We start from the raw sequence: 21,618 nt of genomic DNA, 5'->3' as shown, positions 1-21,618 counted from the left end.
CATGGGAGACCCTACCAGGGGCACGAAGTCCCCGACAACAGAGCTCCCGGGATCATTCGGGCTCAAACCCCTCCACCACGTTAAGGTGGCGGTATAAAAGTAGTTGTAGAGAAATCTTTGTGTGAAGCCCTCACAAATCCAATGGCAATATTAATCAGATAATTTGCACCAACAAAAGACAATATGTTTCACTCATCTCCATTGTTTGTCCCTATTAAAAAAAACAATGATATTTCCATCTCATGTGCTTGTGTGAGTCAGGCCTCACTGGGATCTTCATGGACAAACAGAACAAATCCCATAGACGCCCATAAGCTCCTCCTCCCTCCACAGTGGATGCAAAACAACGGCTGGCCTTTTCCCTCTAAACCTCCATCCATACGTCACCACGACTCAGGGGCTAATGGGTTTCCATGGTTACAGCCATCACACATGCCCCTCCATATTTTTTTCTCCAGTGGGGAGAGCGAGAGAGAGAGAGAAAGAGAGAGAGAGTGGGGGTGTTGGTACATACCTGGTTGCCCTTGCACTGGTGAAGCTTATGGGATCACTCTGTCTTCATAAAGCTGTCCTAAAGTGTGCCCGGATTGGTCTACCCGTCCCGCACACGCCGATGTCGGGGAAGAGAAGCCCACTATATAGGATGATGGGGCCAATGCTTCCGTCTGTGCTTTGTTCCCCCACAGTCGCAAGCCCACAACTTATAATCAAGAGCTGTTGATTCTGGAGGGCCAAACTCGATATTGAGATGATTGTATTTGAAAAATAGAACAGTCTCTATATTACAAGTTACTGTTTTGCAAATGTCTAATTGAATTGTTTTCTGATTGTGTGATTGCGATTACATTTCTAATGTCCAGTCATTCAAACACAACATTTGGACGGAGACCAAAATGCAAACTGCCAAACCAACACAAGAATCCAATTATCCCATGTATTTCGGGACTTGCTTGTTCTAGAGGTTTAAATTACATTAAGTTTTATATAAGATAGGACTCCATGGACAAGATACATTGTTGTTTGTGATGTCGATTCGATTGCAATAACTGATACTACAGTATTTGACTTTTCTTTTACCCTAATCCCATTTAACCAGCATGGGGTTAGGGAGGACCTCAGGGGATGGGTCCAATGTTAGACATTGATGTACCGATCCTTTCATCCTGGTAACACCTGGTAAATGTCCCCAACTTTGATGAGGAGTAATTGAAGAAGTGGTAGATGGTCTATTATTGTGGATTTTCTGTTTTGTTTACAAACCCAGACAAATGTATTAATCCAGAGACTGTCGTTCTTATGTTTAGTTTAGTTTAGTTTAGTTTAGTTTAGTTTAGTTTAGTTTAGTTTAGTTTAGTTTAGTTTAGTTTAGTTTAGTTTAGTTTAGTTTAGTTTAGTTTAGTTTAGTTTAGTTTAGTTTAGTTGTCAGGGACAATGTACAAAATACATTAATCTAATGAAAAGATGCTTTGTACCAGGTTTAGCGAAAGCTAATTTCCATCTTCAGTCCCCGGGCAGGTGCACACAGTATTAAAACATTAATACAAAACTGTCAGTAGCACTAACAAATACATGCAATATTAACAGTAGTCACTGAAAACTAATCAGATGAGTTTTTTTTCAACAAACCATCACAGCCTATAATCTGTAGAACATAGTAAAAAACGTTTTGCTGTAAACTTTAACTGTGCTGATACTGACACAGCTGATTATCAAGGATGTATTTGTCAGGGAGATGATTCCATTGTTTAGTGGTTCTATATGAAAAGGATCCTTTCGGGGCGGCAGTGGAGCGGGATGTTCGGGTTGTTTGTTCAGAGTAAAGTTTTATGAATTATTTCATTGGGGTGGAGCAGTATTATTAACAATTTTGAAGATCTTAGATTTGTATATTTAATTAAATTGTCAAACGTAATATTTCATAGTTACTGAGAATATTGCAGTGATGATAGCAATGCTCAGTACCAACAAGGGAGGGCTGGGTAAAATAATTTCAACAATTAAATTTGAATTATTCTGTTTCTTCTTCTGAAACTCTGAAGAGACACCTAGAGTACAGTGGAGGCGTCACAAGAGGCGCAACAGGAAACAAAAAAGTGACAACCGAGGAGTTATCCGGGCAAGACTCGCAGCTAAGCCACACATGCCTTCTACTATTGTTCTGGCTAATGGACGTCCACTGGAGGATTAAACAGATTAACTGCTAAACTCTTCCCAGAAGATGGTGAAAGACTGTGGAGCGGAGGGAGCTGCACAGGAGGAAGAGGAGAGAGGAGGTGGAGGAGCTGACCAGTGCAGGACACCACGCTCTGAAACAAACCCAGTAGGCGGTGCACCGTTTCAGAGGAGACTGAAAGCAGCTAACCAAGTGTCCTCCGGGTGCTACAGTTTCCCCTACCTCCAAAAACATGCTGGTCAGGTTGGCCCACAGTCGTCGCGGCTCAGTCACAGTGGCTCAGGACTAACACCTGAACACAATTTCATTGTGCAGTTGTACAATGACAAATGAAGCTTACTTACATACTAACTATTGAATATTAAGGCCCAATGATTTAGAGGCATCTACTCATTGTTCTGGAGAGTGTATAGACTTAGTATCTTGGCAAAATGTTGACAGCCTTGGCAAAGCTAAGAAACTTTTTATAGATTTTGAAGAGCTTTTAAAAAATTCTGTTGAAGATTTCTTTTTTTTTTTTCTTCAAGTAAGCTTCTTCATGCTAATTTTTAATGTTTTATTGATGCAAAGTGCCACAAAATGGTTTAACAGGTTAATAATTCATTGTGACTGCAATTAACCAACTAATGCTTAATCCTATCCCTAGACGGCGCAGTCCGAGCATACCTCCCAACTCCGCACTGCTTGTACTGATAACCACGGAGCAAATTGCCTTGTCCCTCATGAGGCCGGCTACTTAACATGCAACTAGTTATATGCCAAGAAAATACTTCAATATCCAATGTTTGTAGCCAGTTGGAAGGGGGAAAGAAATTAGGATGTAATAGAGGTGACTTTGTCTGGAAATATGTTATTAAAAAAGGGAAAGTTGAGCTGCCGTAACCTGATACAGTCAGCAATAAGTTCTGGTCAAGCCAAGTCTTTTGTGGGCTTTCTGATTGGGCGATTTTGGCAGTGGGAGGGCTCAAGAACCAAGGAAAAAATGTGAAGAGAAACAACTTTTAAAATGTGTTGCGATTGCGAATAACTAGCTTTAACACTGACAGTAAAATCAATATTTGATTCGAACAGGTTCACATGGGATCGAGGGACTGGAAAATCCTCCTTTATCCTCTGCAATGTTTTTATTCTATTTTGATTGTTAACAGATTCTAAAATGTGAAATATTTCTTAAATGGAGGCAATATACTTCACGGACTATAATGGACTTTCATCACACCGTTTTATTTTCATTACAATACACCAGGGGTAGGCAACATCAGGCCCGGGGGCCAAATCCAGCCCTCCAGCACAGAACCTCTGGCCCCCAAGATGATTTTGAGAAATATTATCATGCAAATAAGAGATCAAATACCGCTTGGTCACATATAATGTTCAACAGTGATTCTCAACTGGTGGGTTGGGACCCAAAAGTGGGTCACGAGTCTATAGGGAACTTTTATTCAATATTTTCCATCTGAAACTGCACAGAAACACTAACTGTGTCTGTTAAATTAATGTTATTGGGGTCTTAATAGGATATCTACTGCTTGTTCAACAAAAAACTAAATGAAAATACAATATTTTATATATATATATATATATATATATGACAAATTACTATTTTTATTGCCATCCGAGGGTAATGGTGGATCCCAAAGCCCTGACACTTGGAAACCACTGATGTAAAACATTGGCATTTGCAGACAATAGTTGTTTACTTTAGGCTACAATGGCCTAAAGCCTGGCCCTTGCTGTTTCGGGAATTATGAAAATCGGCCTCCACGATGCAAACTTGCCGACTCGTGCAATACACATTCAGAAAATACAATAAGGTTATAGCAAAGAATGTAATATTCAAACCTAACCCAGATTTCAATACTCAGCTTACACCTCACCTCATATCTGTAATCAAAGACAAAGCAGTGCAGGGGGGAAAAGGCGCACACATCGCCCGGAATGACATTGCCGAGGTGAGAGAAAAAAAAAAAACACTCTCTCAGGTTGCCCCCCTAGCAATCCTCACCTGGGACCTCTCTGCCTCGTGCATGTGCGTGTGCGAGCTTTGTGTACTTGTGTGCGGCGGAGCAGGTGATGGCGTTTATCAAGGTGGGACAGAGTTCAGAGAGCGGGCCCCTCGGAGCGCGTCACGTCTTATTCTAACGAGCCAACACCTGCCGTTTGATTGGTTAACGGTTCCAGCTGCCACGGCAACCCCCACCCACCCGCCTCCCTCTGGGCTCACTTTCACAACCAGGATGAGCGGTTGCAGGCAGGTGAGATCGCTCGTGAAAATGAATTGTCATTAGCATTACCCGCTGTGGTTTGCGTTTTCCTCGCCAGTTGGTTTGTGTGTTTGTGTCTATAGGGATGGAACAATATCGACGGTTGGAAATGTTGTAGTGACATGGTAGAATGGCCGCGATATTCTGCCGACATAAAGAAACTGCCTTTAACGTCACACTGTGAAAGAAGGAGATGGCGGAGTTTACATTATAGATACAGACGGCATCTCTGGAATCGCCCATATATGGTCATGTTTGAAAACAGTAAAGGGGGAAAACAATTTGGAGAATAGTCTAAACTTTCTATAATTATTCAAAAAATGCTTTATTAAATGCTGAATTATGAACATAGTTTCTACTAAATAAAGATACAAAGACACGGAGAGGAGCAAAGTGGTTCAACAGCCCATAAATACATAAATAACGGAGAATTGCTTGCATACTATCGGGCTAATGCTAACGGTTAGCTAGCGCTAGCTACGACTGCCGTTTTTTTTTTTCACTTCTACTGAACAATCTGCTGTGAGAAAATATCCATATGGGCCCGATTTACACTTGACTTTATTTATGTGTGAAGTAAGTTCATATTCTACCAGAAAATGGCAAAAAAGAGTGGAAGATTGTGTTTCTGTGGTTCTGTGATTCTATTTTCCCCCTTGGCGAAGCCACGCCCCCTTCTATGACGGAAAATACAATCTTTAGAGAAACACAATTTTCCACTCTTTTTAGCCATTTTCTGGTGGGAGATAAACTTACTTATCACACATAAATAAAGTCAAGTGTAAATCGGGCCCATATGGATATTTTCTCACAGCAGATTGTTCAGTAGAAGTGAAAAAAACAGCAGCTGTAGTAGTGCTAGCTAACATTAGCATTAGCCCAATGCTAACATATAGCATTATGTTAGCATTCTCTGTTATTTATGTATTTATGGGCTGTTGAACCACTTTGCTCCTCTCCGTGTCTTTATATCTTTATTTTGTAGAAAACCATATTCATATTTCAGCAATTGTTAAAGTAGTTTTTGAATAATTGGAGAAAGTTTAGATTTTTCTTCAAATTGTTTTCCCCCTTAACTGTATTCAAACATGACCATATATGGACGATTCCAGAGATGCCGTCTGTATCTATCAGGATTGTTTGCGAATTCTGTTCACATCTCAGCTTGAATGGTGGAACGATGCAGGGCGAACCATTAGAGAAACAAACTGCTAATTGAGACCTTCCACGATTTTTTTACACAAAACCACAATGACAGTTTGTGCCATAATAGCAAAGGTTGTTTTACAGGCTTGCTTGTGTTGTTTGTGCAGGCTCTCATTGTTACAGGGGAAAGGGAGTGAAGAGTGGGGAGAGGCAATCAGCAAACTGTTGAAGCTGTGACTTAAAGCAGTACTAAGTAACTTGTTTACCTTAATAAATCCTTTCCGTAGTCCCTCTGGGGGTAATACAAGTGTTTAATGGGATGATTGGAGGGTCTTTCATCTGCCCCTGGTGTCTCTGGCCAGAAAACCACAATTGCAACTTTCCTGCCACCGGACTAGAGCAACCAATACACACTAATAGAATCACGAAGAAGAAGCTAACAGGCTAACTACGTTAGTTTTTTGGTTTCTTTCAAAAAATGTTTAAATACCTACCTAGGTATTTAAACATTTTTTGTTTCTACCTAGTGACTTTCAAAAAGAAACCAAAAAACTAAAGTTTATTACTCAAGAAGACATAATGAATGTAATAAAAGAAAGCTAACTGCGGGCTAGCACCACTTAAACAGCATTTGCAGCCAATTTTGAGTGAAGAAAAATATTTCCATTGTGTAATTGGATGTACAATATCCCTCTCCCTTCGCCTTTTCTGTCAACGTAGTATATAGCAACTTGCACCTGCAGTTGCGCTTATGGGGCTTAGGGGCAAGAGTTACTTATTACTGCTTTAATAGCAAAGTGCACCTTAAAAATAACAATTGTGGTCATGAGACTTTAAAGAGTCAGTAAGGGACTTAGGAAGAAATGTATCTGAAAATAGAAATGAAATGTACTCATTATACTTCACCATTATGAATATCTCCTGTGTCCTTATATAAGCTCTGAACTTCACAAACTTCCCCAACTTTGTCGCATTCGATTTGTTCCCAGCGATGCGTCCCCGCACCTTCACCTCGCGATTGGTTACCCATCTCAGCTGCCGTGGCAACCCCCTCCGCCCGTCCCGTCTCCTCTCTCTCTCTCTCTCTTCTCCCCTCCCCCCGCTCCCAACCAGGCGAGCAGATGAGTTGCGCTCAGACAGGTGAGATGGCTCATGAATATTTATGGCCTGGGATTTCTTGCCTCCTGACTCCTAGCCCCTCCCCCCGCTCCCTCGCCGCCTCCCTCCCTCCCTCCCTCCCTCTCGTATCGCGGCGCTGGGTTTGTCCTTCACGGTGAGAAGCAGCGTCCTGGCTCCTGCCCTGTCCCGGGTTAATCTCGGGGCCGCCTGCGCGCGAGTGTTGGGGATGCGCCGGTGTGTGTGCGAGGCGCCGGCGTGTTCCCCTGGTAAGTAGGTTCTCCCCAGTGACTGATGAGAAGGCAGAGCTGTCACACTGGGGCCCTGCTGAGATAGAGAGCTCCTAACACCCTCGGCAGCTCTGCCCCTGCGCAGACAAACGCACGCGCACGAGCAAACTCGCACCTCGGCACTCAATCTCTCAAGGTGGGGGTGAAGGAGGACGCAGGGTGGAAGCAGTCTGCGCGCGCTGAGCTGTGAAGCAGAAATCTCAGCGTTAGCACAGGTTCAAGCTTCAGCGGTGACTAAAGTGTCAATTAAAACGCGCAAGAGATAATAATTGTGCATTGTGGGTTTTATGATCAAATTGGATGCATTCTCTCACCTTTTTTTACCCCGTGAAAGACTTAAATATAACAAAAATAGTGATGGGACTTGTGGCTCTAAATCTTTAGGACCCATTCATTTCAAAGAGCTGTTCAAAAGACTTGCACCTTTTATATCACTTTTTTTTTTTTATGTTAAAATTAAGTTTTTTCCTCCCCGTACACGTTTAAACAATGTCCTAATGTGTAGAATGAGCTCAGACCTGTTCACCACAACTGCCTCTAAAATCCTGCAGTGTCACTCAAAAAGGTGTTAATTCGGGTCCGAAGTGCCGTCATGCACCAGCTTAATATAAAACTGCAGTTACGCATAAGACCTGAGGTGGCAGTAGTGAGTATAAAATGGCTAACTTGCATGTAGCCCCTTTAATACACCCCTAGTAGAAAACTCATTATCCAAGACCTGATCGCTGATATTTTTATACAAATTCTCTGCTCTCTGCTCTGCTGTTCTGCTGATTCTATAGTAATATTCAAGGTAACTTTTCACAATTGAGATCTGGTTGGAATTGTTCACCTTAAAGAGAAATTCAAAAGTGCCAATTCGAACACATTCCTGAACAGTAGCTACATGCTTGCCGTACTTGCCATATAGTATGTGTTGAAATATCATATTATAACTCTCCAGATAACGACACAATTAGCTCCTCTTTTACTATATTTATCTAAATAATTGGAGATAGTGTGACCAAAAAGGAAATGCATCTAAATTTCAACTATCAAGAATATGTTGACATAGCCTGTAGAACAGAGGTGGGCAAACTACTTAGTGTAGTTTAGTGTAGTTTATTTGAGCAATTCCAAGTTCCAAGTTGTTAGAAAAAAAAGAAAAGTAACACAATAATGCCCAAATGGGACAAGGCCGAAGCAAACAATGCTTATTTATGCCTACCCCTTTAACTTGACCAGGCCACGAATGTATCAGCTGAACAAACCATACCAAATGTTTTCATTCATCAAGAAAGATGAATGAAAAAGGCAAAACTGCTGCTATTTTGTAGTTTTTTTTAATTGTGTTTCGGCAATTATTTAAGAATTGTTTACAACAAACTGCCCCTGGCAAGTTTAAAAACCTAATGTGGCCCTTAGATAAAATGCCTGCTATAGAAAGTAGAAAGCATTTACCGTGTTTTCCAGACTATAGGTCGCACTTTTTTCATAGTTTCGCTGGGGGTGCGACTTATACTCAGGTGTGACTTGTATATCAAAATGTATAATTTCACATGTTTGTTATTTTCACACTGACAGCTGCTAGAGGGCGCTTTAGGCTTGTGTAACCACTGAAGATAAAAAAAAAACCTGTAATCGAGCAGCAGAAAGAAAGTTTGGGTGTGTGAGAAACTTGTGAGGGACTGGCGAAAAGCAGAGGTTACTCTTACTGCAATGAGGAAAACAAAATAAGCTAATGGTGGGCTAAAAGCTAGATGGCCACAGACAGAGGAACGAATTCGCAAATGAGAGCTTGAACAAAGTGATGCCGGGAGAGGCTTGTTACACCTCCAGGCCCAGGCAGTTGCCATGGCTGATGCGACTTATACTTCCATGTTTTTTTTTCTTCTTCATTAGGCATTTTTTGGATGGTGTGTCCGGATAATACGGTTCTGAACTACTGCTGGCCATCCCTACATCAGAAAATAAAGGAATGCAATGGATACAAATGAGTTCAGCAGACCAAAAATAATATAGATCAAAGTTAAAGCTGCATATTGTCTCGTCAAATTATTTTTATCATAATATTTGGAGACGCAGTATCCATAGTAGCCCACCTTGTGTATTTCTGACATCACTGTGTTGTTAATCAGTAAAATTAGTAAGTGCTTCTTGTTGTTGTATCGTGATTGGTCCGATCCGCCAGTGTCCGTGAGCCTGAACATATCGAGCATTTCAAGATGGATTTTTGCGTGACTGAAAAATCAGATCTTGTGACAGTCCAACTTACAGTGCAAGGTTGCTACTTTTTGCATGTGTAAACTACTCTGAGCTGAGTTATGCGTGTTCTTCACTTTCTGTTTTCTTCCAAAGTTTCATATTTTATTCAGCTGGATGATTTTTAGGGGTAGAAACGATCTGCAAATTAATTGGTAATGACAGCAATCGTTAGTCTCCGTGAGCCAGTCCCGGGAGCTGAGAAATCACTATGCAAAAATTGTGCCAAGCCAGCCAGTTGTGTTATGCTACATTAAGTTAAGATTAAACTTATATGCACTAATTGCTTTCTTGGATAGGGCCAATCCCCAGAAGTAAAATAATTAATGGTTTATTTTTCATTTTATCCTATTTAAAATATTAGTGTAAGCAGCCTCCTTACACTTTAAAAGTACATTTATTTTGTGAAGTTGACATGGCACGAGCGAGGGAACGGCTGGGTGCGTACAAGTCTAACTATGGCAGCTCGAAGTAAAATCTCTTTAGACTCATTTTCAACTGCAGACGCATCAGATCAATGTCTTTCTAATATTCAAAACCTGATCACCTTGGGGAAGCATCCCTGGGGCTGTCAGACCAGAGATGTGGCGGCTATAGAATAGAGATGTTGCTGTAGAATAGCCATGGATTAAATGAGGGTGGTTTCCCCCGTAGCTTTCATGCTAGCAATTTGGCTGGGTTTAAGAGACTGGTTCTATATTCTCCATATTAAGTAAAATTAGCAAAAGGAAAAACATTGGACAGTAAGAAGGAGGTAAGAATGAAAAGCCTGTGCTCAATAATTACTTAAAGAGGGGCAAAAAGGTTTTAATCGAATGTCCATTAGAGCAACAAACTTCAGAAACCTGCCCCCATTTCTTTTTGGCTTCAGCTGCTCTCATGATGCTACGTCCCATCTCATGGTGGATTTCTATGGTAGCATTCTATTACAAACTCTATTGTGACTTTTGCTTTGGTGTTTGTGTTTGGACTGTTCAGACCCCAAATCTGTGAGAGAAAAAAGCAGCAGTAAGTTTAAGGTATATTTTTGTCCCAAATTTGTACACTTGACCCATCCTTTAATATTTTGTGAAGGTTCTCATTCATCCAGGGAGAATCAATCGTAGAAAAAAGGTGAAATTTTTGAGTGGACTGGGTTTTGGTAAAGTTGAGGACGTTTCGCTTCTAGTCACAGAAGCTTCTTCTTCAGAAAAGGTCATAACAACTTGAGTTGGGATGTTTGGCAGTTTTTGGTTCCCGCCTCCCTGGGTGGAGCCTGTGTCTTATATAGACTGCTCCAGTTTGTGTAAAAAGTGTCTTTTATGACCTAAAGAGCTAAGAAGAAGCTTCTCAGACTAGAAGCGAAATGTCCTCAACTTTTGGCAAAACCCACTCCAGTCGATGATTTAAAGCAGTTCTAATCAACTTGTTTACCTTAATAAATTCTTTCCGTGGTTCCTCTGGGGTTAATACAAGTGTTAATGGGATGATTGAGGGGTCTTTCATCTCCCCCTGGCGTCTCTGGCCAGAAAACCACAATTGCAAGTTGGCTGCCTATGGGTTGGAGGCCCCAGCACACACTAATGGAATCACGAAGAAGAAGCTAACAGGCTAGCGGGCAAAGCTAACTAGTGAGTGAAAAAAAATATTGTCATTGTGTAATTGGATGTACAATATCACTCTCTTCCTTTGTCTTTTCTGTCAGCGTAGTGTTTACTCTCACAGACAATTAATGAGTAAAAAACTGCAACATGCTACGACACCTGCAGTAGCACGTATGGCCTCTAGGGGCATGAGTTACTTGGTACTTCTTTAACTTTTTCTACGATCCTGTAATGCAACCTGTTTGGAGCAATGGGCAGCGGCAGTGCCTGGAGATCCATCTTAAGCTCGGGTTGCTCAGAACTATCTGGCTGGAGGATTTACTGTATGTAAATGGCAAGAAAATGTGATTCTGATTTCGCCTATTGTGCAATTTTTGAGTTGCTGAGAAACCAAGGTACCCATAGAAACTCCACTCAAACACTCCATAGGCCTAATTCAAATTGACACTCTAATTCCATGTTATTTTGTTTTGTTTATGGCCTTTTTTTTAAACCAGGAAAATCCCACAGAGATGTCAGATTCCTACACTGACAACAAGAAAACGCACTAACTCTCAGAATCCAACCTGAGACCTTCCTGCTGTGACACAAGCACGCTAACCATTCCGCCACCATGCTGCTACCATGCTGCTCAATAAATATATTACATTTCCAGAGCCACTTGGGAGAATAATAAATCACTGCAAGGAATTGAATGACTTTTTAGAAAATGTCTGAGCATAACTAAAAGGATAGCAGATCTCTGTGAAGATAGAATATTATTGTTCTCTGCAGAAAACGTCTCCTAAATTATTTGCGATTTGCTAAATGTCGCGATTAAAACTTCAATTTGCTTCGTTGTTCGGCCCTAATTGATCATTTAAACGCCCACTTTACGACAATGGCCCATAAAGTGCAACATTTCAAAGTCCGCATTCTTGCTTTACACCTCCTATTACCCAGGCCTGTGCTTTTCTTTGTCCTCGATCAGCAATTACCAGGAGACATTCACCCTTCCGAAGACTCCCAACCACCTCCCCATGTGCACACGCTAGGAGGATCAAGTCGCCTTTCATAAATTTATGTACATACTGTATTTGTTATTCAAATCCAGCCGTGCGATGGAAGGGCTTTAGTCATGCTGCGGAGGCCGCCATGTTCAGGGGGATGTTACCAGAGACACAGGCAGAAAGTGGGTGCTTCCCTGTACGCTTATTAGTTCGGCATTAGGCACATCGCTGGTGGGGGGGCTGTGCCGTGCCATTCGGGTGCCACCCACGCCCACTGAAAATGCACAATTAGCATACCTGTTAAATGTATACTGTGCTAGCATTAAAAGCCAGGGTGTATGTGCCGCTAGCTGTTTGTGTTCGCTGCTCTCTCAGAAAAGGGGTTTTCGAGGATTTCTCTGAAGACTTCGCTTACATGGAAAACACATTCACTGGATCGAGGCTGTAGAGGTGGTGGTGTTTTTCCGTTAAGTGACTGCGGCAAGGATCTTTTTATTTACAGATGGGATACGTGGTCTGTGCTGCACAAACAAACCTAATTGAAATCGCAATTTCAAAAGGTTGAACGAATCGCATCGACTGCAGTGTTACAGGAAGCACCATTTCCTTTGAATCTCTTTGAGTCTCTATGGACTCGTCTTATCAAACTTACTGCACAAATGTTAATGTTATAGTTCAGTAATGTTCGATTTGGAAAGGCAAGGAAACTGGTGCGTAAAATTGGTGCGGTGTGGTTGAATGGATGCTTTGGGATAATTGATCTTGATCATATTCAGTATCAGAGGCTAGGAAGTAACTGTACTTCCTAGAGTAGTTTTACCATATGGTGCCTTTTTCTTTTTTACATAACATCATGTTAATTTATGTCACTTCTAAATAATGAAGTCTGAATTTACGCTCAAACAGTTACTCAATGCTAGTCGAGTGTTGTGAGTACTCTCTCCTGTTTTTTTTATTTATTTTGGTGCCTATGATTTACTTCTTCTTGAGTACAATTGTTTCAAAGTAAAATGACTCTTACTTAAAGGGATATTTCAGGATTTTTGCCTCATTTCCTAGTTATCCAGAGTTGATGGTACCTGGAGATATTTTTTGTGTAATTCATGCAGTTCTTATGTTTGAAGAGTTTCGTGGCGCTAGGCTAATGCAAGGCTAGCGCATTTCTATGATATCAGCTAGCCTGCATTAAAAACAGTCTGACCCGCTCCACAGTGCACCTGAGGCAAATCACTTATAACGCCAGACTAACCATATACAAATGTCTGTGTCGATAGAGTAATTTTAACCATTTTGCATTTAAAATACCTTATATTTGAGCAGCATCAGCTTCGTGGAGTGATCTTCTTAAAAATAGTCCCTCAAAATGCGATCATTCATGTGATGCAAGGTCAGTTATATTCCAAAAATTATTCTATCGACAAAGACATTCATATCGTTAGTCTGCCATTATAAATGATTTGCCTCAGACTGTTTTTAATGCAGGCTAGCTGACATCGTAGAAATGCGCTAGCCTTGCATTAGCCTAGTGCCATGAAACTCTTCAAATATAAGAACTGCATGAATTACAAAAAAAATATCTCCAGGTACCAGCAACACTCTGGATAACTAGGAAATGAGGCCCTATGTCAAAAATCCTGAAATATCCCTTTAAGTAAATGTTTTAGCTCCCCACCTCTGTTCAATATGGATATATGTTAATTTTCAGATACTATATCAGTGACATCTTGCCCAGCAGATGAGCATGTCTGTTTCAGCTATTTTTCCAACCACACCAGGAAGTTTTGATCTAAATTAAATCCCAATCACCAATTTCGGTTCCATAATATTCTCATCAAACCACAAAATATCATTGCTTTTAACTCTACCACAAAATCTGCCGACCCGCATCTCATACAAGCCCAAAGAATTCTCTGCTGTCGTCTGAAAGCAACCAGTAAAATGCTTCCAAGATCGACAAAGTCCAAGCAGTCTCAAGACAAATCTGACTCCAGCAGAACTTTGAGACACTACCACTGCATCTTCTACTGTCTGGGTCCTCCATCACTCAGCCATTCTTGCGCTGTAGCTATCTGTTATGGCTGAAGTAAACATTAAGGCCATCAGTCTGCGCGGCGCGTGGAGGTGGTTGGCTCCATTTGTCCATGTCCAGTGAGCTGCGGCGAGCGCGCTGATGGAATCCTGACAGATCGTCTGTGTTTTGGAGCGTGTTGTTTTCCTTGCCCTCCCATTTCTCTCCTCCTAGGCGCGTTTGCCATGCATCATCACTCTCACCTTCTCTCTCCTACCTCCTGCCTCCTTGCCTCATTTCTCAAAGAGGACAGAAGCGGTAGATGGACGTCCAGCTGTACCGGCAATCAGGAGCTACAGGCCTGTGGAATCACGGAGGCTCTTCTCGGAGAAGCCTGGGCTCAGGTCCGGGGCCTCCCTGAAACAGAAAAGCATAAAGACCACAGGTTGTGCTTGCAAACATCCACTGGTTAGTCAGTTCATTGAGCCACTGACACAGACAAAAGTAAGTTCTCTCCGGTCTGGTCACTCCGCCCACAGAGGCCTCTGGTCAAACCAAATGGATCTGTGCAGTCGTGTGAGTTTTCAGTGATTCATGCTTGGTGCATGCTTTTCTGACAGATACACTCTGACAAAGTGGACGAGCAAATGAAACGAGACTTCACTTATTTAAAACAAGCAAGATGGCGACTGGGGCTTTGTGAGGTTTTTTTCCCTTTGGGTCACTTCTGTTTAAAATGACCATATGACCATATTGCTCAACATACAGCTCCGTTTTGCATCGCGTGTGCTATATGCCTGATTGGTGTAGTCCATATTTGTAGACAAAAATTTAATTACCAAAAAAGCTAAGTGCTTATGGCTTTATTTTTTGCTTGTACAGAATCCCTGTTTAAAGTCTTCAAACTTTTCTCGCTAACAAATGAACCTCTAACAAAAACAATAACGTTCATTGTATATAAAATGCAATCATTCAGTCATGTTTTTGTCCTTCTTAAAGGTGCATTATGCAACTTTTTTAATGGAAAACAATAAGTTGACATTTGTGTGTAGTTGACCCGGTCAGTAGTTGAGTGGTCATCATGGGGCCTTTGCTTTCCGTCACAGTGGTCTCTAGGACGCTCCAGGACCAACTGTTTGGTAGGTTTTCACTGCTGACGGACCCTCTCACTGGAAAACCTACAAAACAAGTGATCCTGAAGCGTTGTAGAGCTAACCGTGATAGAAGGTAAAGGTGCCATGCTGACCACTCATACACCAGCTAGGTCAAAAACGCACAAATACCAACTTTTTTTCCCGCATAAAAAGTTGCATATTGCAGCTTTAAGCATTATCTACACTTTAGTTTAGTGTTGGCGCCACTTTGAACAGTAGCTTAATATCAGCGTCCTTTTCTATTGTGGTATTCGATTTAATTCGATGTTTGTTCCCTTGGGCTCTTGGCTTGGTCAGGATAACCAACCTGGGGGATTTCCCAGGTTTATGTATAGACGTCCCCTCCTGGAACCGCCACTTTAATGTGGTGGAGGGGTTTGAGCGCCTGAATGATCCTGGGAGCTCTGTTGTCGGGGGCTTCCTGCCCCTGGTAGGTCAGACAAAGAGTGGTTCAGAAGCCCCTTATGAGAGACCAACAGGCCCGGTTAGAATCGCGAGGCCGTCCTTCCGTGGACCCTCCATCTGCAGGAGGAGCCTAAAGGGGCTGGTGCAATGTGATTTGGGCAGCTCCAACAACTGCCCCACGACCCGGAAACGGAAAAGTGGAAAGGTTGGATGTATACGTTTTCAGTTGGGAAAGGTATGAAGTGTCCCGGGCTGAAAGCGAAAGGCCTATAGGTGCCACTGTACCAAGAACAACTAAAGCCATGGATGTATTTCTATTATTGAGCTTCATTTTGTCCCCCCTTCCTACGAAACCATCTTCATGTCATTGCGTGCCAGCCGAACTTGTTTAATCAGCAGATTGAGCCGAAATAATTGGCGACGGACTTGCCTGCTAGCGAGTGCCGCGCTGTATACCGATAGGGAGAGGAGCACTTAATATTCCGGGCTGCTCGTGCCTCTCCTGTTCCCTGTGATATCTGACCTCTTTTGTCTCCCGCTCGGCTTGATGTTGATTTTGGAGGGCATTGTTAGCCGGAGCGCCGCGATTGGTCAAAGCGGTCGGGGCGAGGGAAGGAACGAAGTGATGGGAGGGGGTCCGCGGTTGGGCGGGTTCGAGGGATGGGCTGATTTGCATAAAGGCTTAGCCCAGATTTGGAGCCACTCAGCAGAGATCTGAGGAGAAGGGGCCCCGGGGCCACGAGGTAATCATGAGCGCCCTGTCACGGCTCTGTCACGGCGACGGCGCTGGTGTGTCTGTCTGCCAGTGAGGAGCGGTGACAGCATTGTGTCCAGGGTTGCCAGAGAGGAACACTAAGCTGGGCCCATCAAAAGAAAATGCAAAACAAAAAAACAAAAAATCCCCCTAAAATGGAATAAATACAACTTCCAGCCAGCTTGTCTGTGCATCAAACTTTGAAGCAAGATTTTAAGGCCTGCTCACTCTCTTAGTAATAGTCACATACTATATGACTGAATATGTTATAAAGACTATTAAAATTACTCGGAAAAGAAGCCTGGGCGACAGTGGTGCAGATGGTAGAGCGGGTCGTCTCATGATCAGAAGGTCAGGGTTCGAATCCCGGGTCCTGAAAATGTACACTGTCCTTGGGCAAGATACTTCACCCTCCTTGCCTCCAGAGCTGTGTACATTGGTGTATGAATGAGAGAGTGAATGGGTGAGGGGTTCCTTGCTGTAAATCGCTTTGGGCCTAATCAAGGTAGAAAAGCGCTAAATAAATTGAGACCATGAGACCATTTATCATAGTACCTGAACCTGTACCAAAACTGATCTAAGATTTTTTGACGTGTTTTTGTTGTTTTTTTGTCACCTGTTTTATGGCGCCTCTTTTGTTGTTGTTTTTGTCACCTGTTTTGTTGCTCTTTTGCTTTTTATGCTACGTTTTCCATCCCCATTTAAGTCTCTCTTTAACGCTATTTTGACACTCTTTTCTGGAAGCTTTTAGATTTGGGTAAAGTCGTAACTTTGGTTAAGGCAGGTGTTAAGAGGTTAAATTAACTACAAAAGGGAAACAGTTAAGGGTGGGAGATATATCGTCTACAAGATAATATGGAAATAGCAGTTTGGAAGATATGCAAATGTACAATATCGAATTTATCTCCAATGTTAAGAAATTGGGAAAATCATGGGAAATTATATATTTTTTAAAACGGGGGTGGGGTGGGTAACAGATAAAAAAAAATGTAAAATTGGGGAAAAACTTTGGGAAAAATCTATTTTAAAAAATGGGAAATGGGGAGAACAAATGGGGAAGAATTGGGGATAAAATGGTTTAAAATGGGGGTGAAAATAGGGAACAAATGTGTTTTTTTCCTGCCCTTTTGTAGTCTGTTCAGGACAATTGTCTTTGTGAGCGACAAAATGATGCAAATGAAGATATTTGCAATACAGTTTTGTATATTTCTGGCGGTTTGCGAAAATATCGCTGCATCATCGTTATCGAGAAAGTCCCCAAAAATATCAAGATATTGATTTTCATGAATATCTTCCAGCCCTAGAAACTGTCCTCATAATGGCGTGCATAACAGAGAAAAACGACATGACTGAAACCGATATGACCTATGAGAACCTATGTGCTCGTTCTCTTTCAGCTCTTTGTTCAAAACCATCAAAACCATGCGCATGCTCCCCCAAAACTGCAATCTGATCCCTAAAATCTGCACGACTTCCCCCAGAAAAGATGGCCTAAGACGTGATTTGGCCGCTCTGTGGTGTGTCCGTCTGGCTGAGAGGAGCTGTGACAGCATTGTGTCTGGGCTGTATGTTTGTTTGTCCTCCTCTGTGTCTGCCCGAGTGTTGTCAAGCACTTCTTACTCATCATCTCTCCACTGTCTTTTATTGTTTTTCTCCTTTCACAGGGAAGGTGGTCCGCGCTAAACGAATAGTTGAGGCAGCCAATCCTTCAGAGTTCGAGTATATGGAAGGCAGTATTCCTATGGAGTGGGACGGTGAGTCTGCACCACAGCGTCACTCTTCACTTCCTTAGTCATTGCAATAGTCTGGGGTGGTATTGTTATTATTATCTGAAACGGCCTTGAAATAACAGATATTCGAAAAAGCTAATACTGGAAAGTGTTTGATAACAGTAATTTCTTTATATTCAGTGCACTCTCTGAGACCTGAACAATATTTTTCGTGCCTGATTTGACTTCTCTGACCTTTACTTCTTGGTTTAGTTTCAATCTAGGCTCAGCTTAAGCCCAATTCTGAAGCCTAATAGTGCTGAAGTCATAAGGCGCCGTTTGTTTTCGTACATAATACTAGAAATAGACCGGCTTCACACTTGCTTGTCATCTCTGGCTCGTTGTCTGTGAATGATGTAACATGAAAAGTAGGAAAACTGAAGTATAGTTAAATGAAGGCAGTCAGTGAGAATGCAGGAAGCTATTATGTTAAGGGCTGGTGGCTCCGGTACACTTAAGTATTTTCATTTTCAAATTTCCAACAAACAGGGTTCACTGTCATGACTTAAAATTATATCAACTGCTCATTCAATTCATCTTCAATCATACATGATAAATGATGAGAATAAATAGGGCAGGGTGATATGGCCTAAAATCTATATCACAATATAATAAAGAAATATCACGATAACAAAATATATGACGATATAATTGACAATCCCATCTCAGCCTTATGCCTATTGGGAAGATTAATTCAGTGATATTTTATTCTTTTTTTTTATTGCATACTAATTTCCTTGCAAATATGATCTACTCAAGCAGTTTACATCCTTCATTTCATCCACAACGATATGAGAAATTACAACGATTGTATTGCGATGCGATATGGCACAACCCTAATAATAATATTATGGGACAGTGACATTTTTGTTTTAACATTTCACAGCTCTAAAGGAGCAGAAAGAGCTGTATATATATTAAACAAACCAGGTGTCCCTACTTTATGAATGAGTGAATTATGCTCAGGTAATAAAGACATACATGCAATGAATATCTTAAGACTAATAAATTAGTTCATGGTAAAGTTTAAGTCAAGACAGCTGCAAAAAAACTGGGGCAGAGTGGAATTGTTTTTACCTCTGCAGCGACGGCTCTGTTATCTGAGTAAATAAACTTGTAACTGCTGCTAATGATGAAAACTCTACTAGAATACAGTGCGAGGAGAGGAGAATATTTAGGTGCATGTCACACCCTTGAGCCCTGTATGTAGTAAAGCAGAGTCTCCAACAGGATTTTGTCCATGTGCTTCACTTTATGTACCTCAATGTTTGCAGAATCTGCTCAAACCATAAAAGCCATAATAATAAAAAACTCATAAAATTAGAATATTTTGAAAATGGACTGTAAACCATCATCATCAAAATGATAACAAACAAAGGCTTGCCATATGTCACTTTGCATGTAATGAGTATATCATATATTGGTTTCACATTTTGAGTTGAATTACAGAAATAAATGAACTTTTGACTGATATTCTAATTTTTCCGAGTTTCACCTGTATTTTAAAGGGACTATACGGAGTTTAAAAGTGTTAAAATACATGTTCCAGCCATGTCCTAATGTGTAGAATGAGCCCAGACATGTTCACCACAACTGCCTCTAAAATCCTGCACTGTCACTCAAAAAGTTGTTGATTCGGGTCCGAAGTGCCGTCATGCACGAGTTTAATATAGAAGCTGCAGTTACACGTATTACCTGAGGTGGCAGTAGTGAGTATAAAATGGCTAACTTGCATCTAGCCCCTTTAAACATTATTGTTCTGTTTTCTGGTTCTAGATCACAAATATTTTAGTACAGGTATCGCTAAAAGTATTGTTCCGGTATCGAAAGCCAAGTATCATTGAAGTATTGAACTTTCCCTTGCTTCATTGTTCACATAAAGGGTGTCCAAACTTTAGTATGCCGCTGTATGTTTACTGTAACATACCTTTTAAGAGTCATCTCAAAATATAGACTTAAAGAGGGGGTATTATGCTTTTTTCAATCACATAGCACCAGTCTATATCACACTACAATGATGACGAAGCCTTCTGTTGGTCTGTAAATGCAGTAAATTAGAATAACTGCCTTGTATAAAATTGCTCTCTCAAAATGGCTGTAGCGAATGTCTTGAAATAGGCCTCTGTCTCTTTAAGAACCTCTGACCCTTTCCGACACGCCCCCTCCACACGCTGTCTGTGGCATCAGTGGGGAGGGGGTTCTGCTGAGGAGCAGTGGTTGGTTACTCGGCTGGTGACAAAAGCTCGGAGGCGTCTCCAGGAGGTGGGGGCGTTCCTAGGAGGACTCAGGCAAAGCTGTCCCTAAAATGGCTGCCATCAGAGTTTTTACAGATTACTCAAAAATACGTGAATGTGCCAAGGCAACACTTCAGGCATGTTTTCAATGAGGGAATGACATAAAAACATGATGTAAAGCTTGAAAAAGTCGATTTTGCATAATACCCCCCCTTTAAAGATACACCAAAAAGTAATGGATTAAAGTAACTGTTCTGATCTGGAGCTGAATGAGATCAGCTGACGACCTGAACATCCCGATTGACCAGGTTATTCACCAATGGATTTCTTCTTCCCTGATGGCACATATTCCAAGATGAAGATGACAGCTTTAAAACTTTTCTACAATAGCCATAAAGTTATTAAAAGGACAGAAAACTAGGACATATTGACTAGAGAGACACCCAGCAGAGTCCACAAAGTGCCGCTTAAACAAAACAGCATCACATATTCATTCCGCATCTATCAGGGACGAGACTAATCCATGCTATTTTTCATATTCTGCCATGGGGGGGCAGGGACGAGAGCTCTGCCGGGTTTATCAAAGACGCCTTCTGCCGCTGTTATACAAGCGTGCCATAAAATAGCGTTTGTGATTTCTTACAAGCGGATACAAACTGTTCCCTGTGTCTCAGACTGGCTTTATCCACCTTAAAGCCCTCATCCTGCTTCGCCCCATCCCCTCATGCATTTTCATCAGGATGCAAATCAGAGCGGGATAAAAGAAAGCCCCACATCCCCGCGCTAGCTGCAGGAAGAGTTAGCTGAAAATCTCTGCCTCGGCGTGTTCCTGGCTTCCTTTAACCTGCTCCGGAGCGCGGTGCAGCCGGCTCAGCCAAAACACCGGGAACAGGGGAGGATGACAGGTGGAGAACGGAGATGCCTTTACTGAAGCAATGCCCTGCAATAGAAAAAGAGCTTGAGTTTAGAATCTTGATTTGCTTTGACAAATGTGGGATAGTTTAGCGAGTGTGTTTATGCAACAATGTAATTGATTATTGTGGGCAGTGATTGTCATCCTGTATCTGTTATATCTGTTATACAGCTAAATCTATGCATATATTATCAAGAAAAATATACATGAAAATGAAAATAAGAAGGACAAGTGATGAAAGGTGTAAAGCAACCACATCTATTAGACATTATGCTTTTTCTGGCATTTAGTGATCATCTATTACACACATACAACATGTTTAAACACTTCAAACATAGCAAAATTGACCTAAAACAACCTGAAAATAGAAACAAGTCATTCATTTACAGTCTAAAGCCTGCAGAGTGCCCCCTAAGCAAACGTCACCCCAGTCATCACCAAAACATAGCTTCAAGACTAAAATTCCACTGCCAAACCAAACCAGCAAAAAACTATCACCATGAATGTGAAGCATTAAAGGGATTTTTCAGGATTTTTGACATACATTCACAGTTATCCAGAGTGTTGTTGATTCATGCA

At 41.6% G+C, this 21,618-nt stretch overlaps 1 protein-coding gene across 1 annotated transcript in view; it reads left to right on the top strand.

The window, feature by feature from the left end:
• ndufaf2 (NADH:ubiquinone oxidoreductase complex assembly factor 2) overlaps positions 1-21,618 on the top strand; it is a 36,473-nt gene that overhangs the window by 11,755 nt on the left and 3,100 nt on the right. The window contains exon 2 of the mRNA XM_079553098.1: positions 17,788-17,877. Within this exon, the coding sequence (XP_079409224.1) occupies positions 17,788-17,877 (90 nt within the window). The remainder of the gene's footprint in view (positions 1-17,787; positions 17,878-21,618) is intronic.

The sequence above is a fragment of the Gobius niger genome (genome assembly GCF_951799975.1).
Source record: "Gobius niger genome assembly, chromosome: 1".
NCBI lineage: Eukaryota > Metazoa > Chordata > Actinopteri > Gobiiformes > Gobiidae > Gobius > Gobius niger.
The sequence above is the reverse complement of the archived record's forward strand: the minus strand, read 5'-3'. Positions and strand labels throughout refer to the sequence as shown.